The 10592-nt window shown below is 35.1% G+C and overlaps 1 protein-coding gene across 1 annotated transcript in view; it reads right to left on the bottom strand.

The window, feature by feature from the left end:
- Nucleotides 1-7515: 7515 nt before the first annotated feature.
- The window catches only part of LOC143229828 (XK-related protein 6-like), an 89840-nt gene continuing 86763 nt past the window's right edge, over nt 7516-10592 (bottom strand). The window contains exon 5 of the mRNA XM_076462647.1: nt 7516-8682. Within this exon, the coding sequence (XP_076318762.1) occupies nt 8446-8682 (237 nt within the window). The 3' untranslated portion in view covers nt 7516-8445. The remainder of the gene's footprint in view (nt 8683-10592) is intronic.

Raw genomic sequence — 10592 nt, 5'->3', positions numbered from 1 at the left:
TCTTTTACCAACGAATAGGGGGATTGACCGTAACATTATAACGCTCCCACGGCTAAAAGGGCAAACATCTTTGGTGTGACGGGGATTCGAACCAGGCCCCTCGGATTACGAGTCGAGTGCCTTAACCACCCGGCCATGCCGGGCCTCAAAGTAATTGGAAATTGACTAAATAATTCAATGCACAAGTCCTTTCATTTATACAGATCATTACATCTGTTGACATACAACTTACCAATATACCATTGGAGAATTTTGTTGCAAATTGGCAAGTTGAATATTGACTATCCCAGATTTTACATATACAACCACATGTTAGGACGCTCGGCACATAATTTGAGAGTCACGGGTTCGAATCCTCGTCATACCAAATATGCTCGCTCATTCAGCAATGGGGCGTGATAATGTGGTGGTCAATCTCACTATTCTTTGCTAAAAAAAGTAACCCAAGAGCTAGCGGTGAGTGGCGATGACTAGTTGCCTTCCCTGTAGTCTTACTCAGTTAAATTAGGGACGGCTAGAGTAGATAGTTCTCATAGCAGATAGCCTTGCAAAAAATAAAAAAAACAACACATTTTACATAGACAAATACCGATTTAAGAACGGTTATATCGAAACTCTGTATATGGACCATCATGGTTGTGATGTCACATCTTATTTATTTTCAAGATACGACCACATTTGTTGAACGTACAACATCATTGTCGCAATGAACAGAAAATCGCAGCTCGAAGAGTTGTATTCCTAAGAGAATAAAATGACGAATCAGAACCTGCAAATATTTGTCAGCAGTTAGGGTTTCAGCAAATTGGGTGAATCATCATCACCATTAGCTGGAACGCAGCCTCAATTATGTATTAATGCCTCCTCAAATCCACTCTACGATTTGTACATTGATTGTAATACCGATCTATCCCCTGCCATCAAACAACCTGTCATTGCTTGTTGCGAAGCAATTCGAACTTAAAGACGTGTTAATCCTTCACCCAAATCCACTATAGATGTAGTACTTTGATTCTGATACCTTTTTTATCTCTGCTATCAAACAAACTGCCATTGCTTGTTGTCAAATAATTAAAACTTAAATACATATTAGTTCCTCAGCTAAACCAATTCTAGGGTTTCTACATTGATTGTTATATCGTTCTTCATCCTTCCACCAAAATAACCATCGTTTCTTGTTGCCAAACAATTCGAACTTAAATTCATCTATGTAAACACATTTATCTAGCTTTTCTCATTCTTCTGTTTATGGTCTAATGTCTATTTCAACATCTTGTTTTAGTTACTGCTTCTCAGCAGCGATTTTCGATCAGTAGTATGTCCATTGAGATCAAGTTGTGTTAATTCGTTTCTTACTTCTCTCGATACAAAATCTTCATCAGTCTTTGGTTAGATGTTTGAGCCACCATTTTCTAACGAATGCATTTAATATCTCTTCTGGAGAGTTTTTGTTTACTTCACTGGTTATTTCCACTTCTAACAGAGCAATGCCTCACAACCTCTTCATCGTTATATGTTTTTACTAAAACAATTTTTGGCAAAGAATACCTTTGACCAACGAAATTTTTTTTATTTCTACGCACTTGTCATGTGGTAGATACTTCAGTACTGGAAGACGTAGTTGGAATCACGTTACTATTATTGGATAGTATGACTTCTTGTATTTTGTTTGGGTCTTTCGGATTAGTTAGATGACAACCACCCACACTGTAAGCTATCAACAAGTGTTAACTTTCAATAAGCAGTTCATTTTCACATGATGAAAGGGTAGCACTAAGATATATTTGCCTTTTATTCTGTTTTAATAATCAGTTTCAAGACCTTGTCAATAATTTTTATATATTTAAATTTACACATGGAAGCTTAAACCTATCTGACATAAGTAAAAATCTCGTAAAATGTAAGCTTATCATAATAGAAGTATCCTATTTGATTATTATTATTTAATATTGTTCCACCAGCCTACAGCAAAAATAAATGTTAATATTGTAACAGAACTTAGGTAATATTAGTAATATCACTAAACACATCATTGCGCAATACATAGGTAATCGCAATACACCTAATCGTTTTGTGTACTCTGTGGTTTATATGGAACCTCATAATCTATTACATGCATACGTGTATAGATGCGTACAAGAAGTGGATATTATTTAATGTTTACGTGGCAGGCATGACACAAGACTGTTCCATAGTGATTATTACCATATTGTTTGTTACTGTACTGGTGTTGCGTATCATGTGTTTATGCATAGGGTTTCTGCGCTTTTGGACACGTCGTTGCTTATAAGATCACAATTTGTTTGTTTTTTATCCACTTAATTATCGATTTCGGTCATGTTATACACACATCTCTGCTGTCTTCTACAACAGAAATCTTTAAGTTGTAGTTTGAAAGATAGAACCAAACTCAGTTTCGATCATCGGATCAGCAATCTCGATGATGACTGATAGTATGTGTGGAATTATAGCCAACATTGCGTGACTGCAAACTTTGTAGATACTGAAGATAAATCAGCCAGCCATATTGGAAACTAACTGTAAGGAGTGGCAAGAATCGTACAAGCAAGACATGGCAAAAATGATGACAATTCAAAGTAATAGTGGAGATTTTGAGACTATATACTTTAGTTAGAAAAATATTTAGCTTCAGATAAGGTATGTAGCAGCGATGGCTCACCAGAATATAGGATCGTAAAAATGTCGCGGCTCAAACTCCATCAGAAATGAAGGGAGAAAATGTATCTATAATAATAGAAAAATATAAGAACGTGTCTGCATATGGCTGTCATAGCTCCAAGAGGAAAGAACCCAGAATTCTTAAATTTGGCACACATACTAAGCAGACCCTGAGGTTATGCACCTGGTGTTATTACTTATCCACGTGCACGCACACACCTTTTTCTGAGGCAAATTAGTGAAAAACCACATAAAAAATAATACGTAACCACAAAAGCTCCAACAGTGAAGATCATAGAATCCTAAAATTTTGCATCTCTACTAAGGGGACCTTGAGGGTGTGCACCTGAGTATTATTACTTATCTTATCCACTTTTGTATGCGCGTGAGCATCTTTTTAATGAGGCAAGCCAGAGAAAACCACATTAAAAGGAATGGTTCCTTGTATAACAACTTCTAGTGTGTTTTGGTAACAATGTGTTCCAACAATGGCTTTTATATTATGTTACTTAGTAACTAAATTATATAGATTGCACTTTTATATAAAATGGATTCAAAATACGAACCTAATATCAACCTAATAACCGGCGAGAAGCCCGTTACTTTTGCTAGTATTAATATAATTAATTCATAATTGTTAATAAACACATTTTTGACTTCGTACAGACATCTGAAAATATTATAAATAATTACTTGTATACATATACTGTTATATTTTAGCCCATTAAGTCAAGCCCTCCCCAGCTAGCTTGGTTGGTTTGTTTTGAATTTCGCATAAAATCACTCGAGGACTGTCTGCGCTAGTGCCTCTAATTAAGCAGTGACAGACTAGAAAGAAAGCAACTAGTTAACGATATCCTCTGTCAACTCTTGGACTACTTTTTTACCAATGAATAGCGCAATTTACTGTGGCTGGAGGGGCGAGAATATTCGGTGACTGGGATTCGAACCTGAGACCCGCGGATTACCAATAGAGTGTCTTAACTACCTGGCTTCTAGGTGGCTTGGTAGTAATCTTGAGGGATTATAACGCTAAAATATGACCTCGATCCCTGTTATTGGCACAACGGAGGTAATCCATTGTATAGATTTGAGTTTGAAATTAACAAGTGTTATATGAAAATATACAACACACTCCTAATAACTCTTACGTCGGATAAAAAATTAATTTCACTTTTTTCTCTCTACCACTTATTCTGCTTACAAAAATGGCGAGTTTTCATACTACTTTCTGGCGGTGGGTGGTGATGACTAGCTGCCTTTCCTCTAGTCTTACACTGCTAAATTAGGGACGGCTAGCACAGATAGCCCTCGAGTAGCTTTGTGCGAAATTCCAAAACAAACAAACAAACAAACAAAACATACTACTTTCGTGGTTTAAATTAATAAAATTAAACATATTTTGGTTACGTTTATATACGATCTCGGAAATATGATGAACTATATTACTTGTTTGTTATTATTCATAAAAAGCAGACGCATATACAGCTAGATAAATTTGAAAATACAAAGAAGTGATTAGCGCTGTGGGCAAACGACCGCGACTGAAATCCAAAGAAAAGTAGTGTGGAAAATATAAACCACATTTTCGTAAGGAAAGAGCGAACAGGAAGAGAGTGCTGAAGTTCATGATGTACAAAGAATGAAAGGAACTGCAGAAGCGTCCTGATTGGCAGCAACTAACAGCAGATAGGGAATAGTGTTTGGAACAAAAAAAAAACGGAAAATAACAAGAAGGTGTGAACGATGGGTCCTGCGATCGTTTCTCCAGAAGTGTTTTGTTAATGAAATACGTCTTGGAATACGTAAATATGCTCCATATTTTATTATTTTTTTACTGTACCGCAAATTTCATAAGAAAAATACCCTTGTTAATATATCCCTTACTTTCTACACTGAACGATATATCAAGATAATTAGTGTTGTTAAAGCAGTCGCCCAAATGTTCTTGGAGATTTCGGGCAGTGTTTTTTCTTTCACCAACAACTATGGTCAAACATTTATACATATATATGTATGTGTATGGTTTTGTTTGTTGGTTTAGAATTAAGTACAAAATTACACCATGGGCTATTTGTGCTTTGTCCACCACAGGTATCGAAACCCGGTTTCTATCATTGTAATCCACTGGGGGATATGTGTGTATGGAAATAAATTAAAGTACATGGGTCTCACAGATGATGATTTGTTATCTTTTCCTATCTTGATTTGGGATTTTGGGTAAAGTATTTTGAGTTTATTTATATACAAAAATGTAAAACATTCACATAAAAAATTGGGAAGTTGGAATGGGAGCACCAAACAGTAAAGAAACGAGGTAGGAAACCGGTGGATTAACATGACGACACTTGGTGTTTTTTGGTGCAACCTCGAAGTGGCTGTGGTCATTACTTCACCCATTCATACTTCGTGTGATTTTTGTAACTTAATAGTTGATCAAACTGAATGAAAGATGTATATAGGTAAATTTCTCTGTGGTAAAGTTTGTTCCAGCAACCAAATATAGATAAACGCATATTTAATCAAATTACGTGACCCTAACAATATAGGTGACATCATAAGATGATATTTGATGTCAGATGCGAAACAGGAAGCTTTCATAGTCATACTTTGCCTATAGGAGACATTGTAGCTAAGTGACTAGTAAGGATTGGACCAAAACTAGTATCAAAACTGCTGATTCTGTTAGATTTTTCATTTATTTAACTATTGATAACACTCAGTTCAAGTCTATAAGTGAAACAAAGTTTAAAGTAAAGCACAAAGTAGAAATGGTAGGAACCATGGCCTTATCCACTTTGAGGTTGCACCTTTTGAAAACCACCAAGTGTTGTAATATTATCTCACCCATTCCTTCTTGTTTCCTCACTTTCCTTACTCCTAACTAATTTTAATTTAAAAAAATACACTTGTCTTATAGCTCTTTTGGTACTAAGTCTTGAGGGTGACTTGGTTCTAGGCATATTCCTCTCGTAGATTTTATTAGTGCTGTATCTCGATATTTCCTGGTTTTTACTGATAACTTTACTGTAGCTTTTCTTGCATCTAGCTGGGATAGCAGCCGTTTCTTTGGATAGATTAATGGCTGAGGTTTGGTTTGCATATTTGGTGTTACTATTTCTAACTTTATTTTTGCAATAATACTCTCTTTGCTAGGACAAATATTTTCAAAATTATCAACATAATAATTTATCATTTTCTTTGGTTTTTTTCTGAAAACATATTTTAAAAAAATGTATTGTTTCAGATAAAACTAGAGATGTTAATATGTCATGTACTTAGATTGAAAATAACGCAGAAGTAAACCATGCAGCTTATCATTATTATTTTCAGTCCAACGTGCTTGAACGAATTCGTGTCAAACTTCGGCAGTGGTAGCTTTCGTTCTCGTGTTAGATACTCACGTCTAAGGCACCAACTGTATGATAGAATTTCTTTGTGTACACAGAAGTATTGAATGAGATGTATAAAACTGTAAGTTTCACTTTTAAGAGTTAGATCATAGTTAGAGACTAGATATAGAGAATCTGTATAGTCCACGTTTGTTTTTCTTATCTATCTGATAGCAAGCTGATCACGTAATGCGTGTGCATAAGCAATTGTGCACCTTTACGTGATATGAGGAAGAGTTCTTGTTAACTCACAGAGTGTGCTCGTAATCGTAGAATATGATTATTAGTACATTGCTGGCTAGTTAGTGATGTACAAGATGGCTATTGTTATTGCTTAGGGTATAAGCAAAACGTTTTTAGCCAAAGTAGCATATTGCAATCACGTTATTCAGACTCACAAATTTGTGGTTTTATAAAATGTTTGTTTTTACTCTACCGACTTTCTCAAGTTCTTTTTTGACATGTTACTCTGCAATTGGTTTGTTTACTACCAAACAGTGTGTTTAAAGTTCCTATAAAATTAGTTTTTACGTGCTGTTCAACATATGAATGAGAATTTAACTTGTATTGCACATATTCCGTACTTATATTCCTAGTTAGCCTATATTTCACAATTAGTGATTATTGATGACATCACCACAATTTGTGTTGACATTATATGGCTTAAAATTTCTAATAACTGAATTTGCTTTTGTAAATACAACTTGCGGAGACACATTTCATGCCCATTTTGTTCCTGTACCACTCCTTCAGGCCCCCGTAATTATATAAACATTATATTTGTAAAGTGCTAGTGAACAAAAGTAAATTTAAATGTCTACCCCTGAATTATTGATTACGATAATTTGAAGCATTGAGTTGGAATGCAGTTCTTTTTACTTACTGTTCAAAGCTTCGAGAGAATTCGAGCATAGCCTATTGTTTTGAGTGCTGGACTGTGAATTTGATGTTTTATGTTTAGTATCCAACCAATTGCCTATGGGTGGTATTAAATACTTTCCATCACACTCATTTCAAACTTCAAAATTAGAAACAGCTAGTGTAGATAACTCTATAGTAGTTTTGTGCGACTTTTAGAGATTTGAAGTCATAAGAATTACCAGGCGTTACTGTTTTACCACTGCAACTTATTCAAACTACTGCAGTGGCCAGAGAAATGAGACATCATCACATCTGTGTAAACACTTATATACAACTAGACCGAAGAGTAGATTTCGTTTTGTGAGAATGATCTCTTGCAAAAAAACGGACTTGTATGTTATGTTCTATCAACTTTTTTTTGTGTATATGTCTACAGTTTTAGCCAAAATTTGTTCGTATTTTGTAATAAATGAGATCATTATTATTAGGATGGAATACAAAAACACTTAACACTGTCATACGGAGAAATGTATGTTGTATTAAACATTCACATACGTAATTGTGTAATGAGACAGATTCTATGGACATCATGAACGATTTATTAGAACAGCAAACAACTGTATAAGACACTTGTAGAATAATGTTAATTCAGGATTTCATCTATCACAACAAATCATGATCAAAACATATATAATGACATCATGTAACATCAAATTATTATAATTAGCGTCTGTAACTTTATAAGAATTAATATTAAACATTCAGCACTTTGTTAGTCCTCCTCGTATTCTAATGACCCCTGCAAGGTGACGTGACATGCTGTCTGTCAGGTTATTGATGTAATCTATAGTGATTTTATCCCAACTTATCACTAAAGATGCTAAAAATAAGCTAGAGTAGCTGGATTAGGGTCGTGGTTACCAATTCTTCGGCTCAGTTATATCCAACAGTTCTCAGTGTGATTATAGTCTGTAGCCACTTTATTGACCATGGTAATCTTACAACGTCCTCCTGTTTGAGATAATCCTGTACAATACGCACACAGTAGGTAGTGCCATTATCATTCTGAAACATAAAATTATTGCCAAACCTTGCCCTAGTATATAGCAGAAATGTCGTCTCCATATGATGCCTGTAGGAAGTGCTATTGACATTTCCTTGGAGGATATAAAGAGTGTTTTTTTCCATCATAATGAATACTACTCAAACATGTACTGCACCACCTCCTGCATATTCCCTGTGGGAAAACAGTCTAACGTCATCTTTTCTCCAGGTAAATGACGAACACGAATCCTACCATCACTACAAACCAGATACAGGTTTCATCTGAAAAGATCGCTTGTTATCAATGTTCAAACTGTAAGTTGACATGCTGTCGTTTCCAATTGATATGGTAACAGCGGCAAGTTATGGTTTATAACGATTTGCAGATAGTTCCTCCTGCAACATAACCTAGTATGTTCAGTCACCTCTTACCTTTTCTGCTGTATATTCTCGAATGATTGTCTTTATGTCATTCCTGTTGTATGGTGTTGCAAGACTTTCTTCTACTTTGACGTGTTAACTTGGTCAAAACATGGCCATCTCTGGTAGTAGTTTTTTGGTGTCTACCGGTAGACTTTTCTGGAACAATGTTTCCTTTAGTCCGTCGGCATTTCAGGATTCTGGATGCATTGCAATGAAGTATCCCCATGAATGGACAGTCTAACATTTTGACGCTCTGTAACTTCTGACATGTGACGAGGCATGACTGTATACAAAGTACGGAGAAAATTTCTGAACAAAGTATTGATCTATTTAGAAAAAGATTATACCAAAATCACACACATTTATAGAACACAAGTGTGTGTGTGTGTTTTACGAACAAATACTCAAAACAAGTTATAAAGACCAGAGTAACAACTTGCACATATTTGTCCGACCGTACGCTACCTTCTCTGTTACTACTGAAGCATTTACTCAGTAACTACTCTATGCATGTAGACAGTAACATGAATATAAAATAGTATGTAAACATTTTGGTTGAGAGTGTATTACGGTATTGACAATTATGTATATACGTTATAATAAAAATTACCAGATATAATAAACTTTCATCCAAAGCTATTGAAGTAAAAATACTAACAGCTTATACAATCCTTGACGCATTACTGTTTATGTACCGTCATCTTCTTCGTTCATAGGGCGCCTTATTATATGGGAGTTTTAGAAACAAATTTCAAATCAGTAATCGTAAGGAAAACAGTACTGAATATATATTCTTATTTGTATACAGTCGTATTTGATAAAATTACCAAGAACAGTGGTAAACGTCATAGTTTCAATATACTATTACAGCTTTAAAGAGCATAACGTTCTGGATTAACATAGGCTCTGTTGGTCCATCTCGGCTGCTTCATTCTCTGACGTAAAACTATTAATAAATAAGTTCAAAATAAAGACATCTTAAAACCAACTGTTATTATTAATATACTTATCAAGCTTTTTCTAAACCTCACTTAAATTTACTGCCTCTACAACATCTGAAGGCAACCCATTCCAAAGCCAAACCACCCTAAAACGAAAATGAAATTGTCTTGGCTCTAAATGATTCGTATCCTGCCAAAGTTTATTTTTGTGTCTCCTCTCGTCCTGCTATTCTCACTAGTTTCGGACCCTTTCTACGAGAGTATTACATTTCTGTTATACTGTAGTTTATTGCACAACTCTTTCAACAGCAGGTACACAAACTACTGTCCTAAAATTTGCTGTTATGAGCACTTCTATCATAAATGTATCGTCAAATTAAACTCGAGATCATAACCTATTCACGAGTATAAATTATGTTAATTTTTTTTTGTAAATTCGGTTAAAATATAAAAATATGTAATAATTTCCCGTAACACTCATCTCAGTGTTGACTTTAACGTTCAATGTAATAAAACCACTTATTATTATTTTACCTTCGACTTAGCGTTTTTGATATCGAGTTGGTTATGGTCTGGTGGTTAACTCGCTCGGACTGTGGATCTGAGAATTTAAGGTTCGCATTTCGTTGCCGTAAAAATAGCGTGCTGAATAGTTGGGGCGTGGGTACATTATATGAGTGACAGTAAACTTGGTCAGAGAGTTGCATCCCAAGAATTGGTAATGGGTGCTGTTAACTGATTCCGTTTTCACAAGTTTGTCCGCAGGTTTAAAAGTTTGGACGAATTCGTGCAGGTAACCCTTTCTTTAGCCCTACGTGGAAATTATGACACACCTAATCTTTACAGCCCCTATCCCATATGTTTTTACAGGGTTGAAACTAGCTATAGTCATATCTTCGTTTATTGTTTTTGGCTTCGTTCTCCACGCATATACATAATCTTTGATTGTAATGGTAGTTTCCAGTTGCTTGTGGATTAAATGTTCGTAGCTACGAATGTAATCAAGAATACAGTGTTCTTGTGAAACCCTATTTGGTTTCTAGCATTTTCATATAATTGCTACAACCTAGAGCGAACAGAATGTAAGAGTTAAAGAAATCTTAGTTGTACATAGACTGGGACCTTCCTTAGGTTTGGATAATTTGTTTGTTTTTTAATTTCTCACAAAGCTACACGAGGGCTATATAATTTATATGCGTAAAACTAGAGATAAAGCAGCACGTTATCACTACCCACCGCCAACTCTTGAACT

This window comes from Tachypleus tridentatus, chromosome 10 (assembly GCF_004210375.1).
Source record: "Tachypleus tridentatus isolate NWPU-2018 chromosome 10, ASM421037v1, whole genome shotgun sequence".
Classification (NCBI taxonomy): Eukaryota; Metazoa; Arthropoda; class Merostomata; order Xiphosura; family Limulidae; genus Tachypleus; species Tachypleus tridentatus.
Note: the sequence above shows the minus strand (reverse complement) of the source record. Positions and strands in the feature narration are given on the sequence as shown.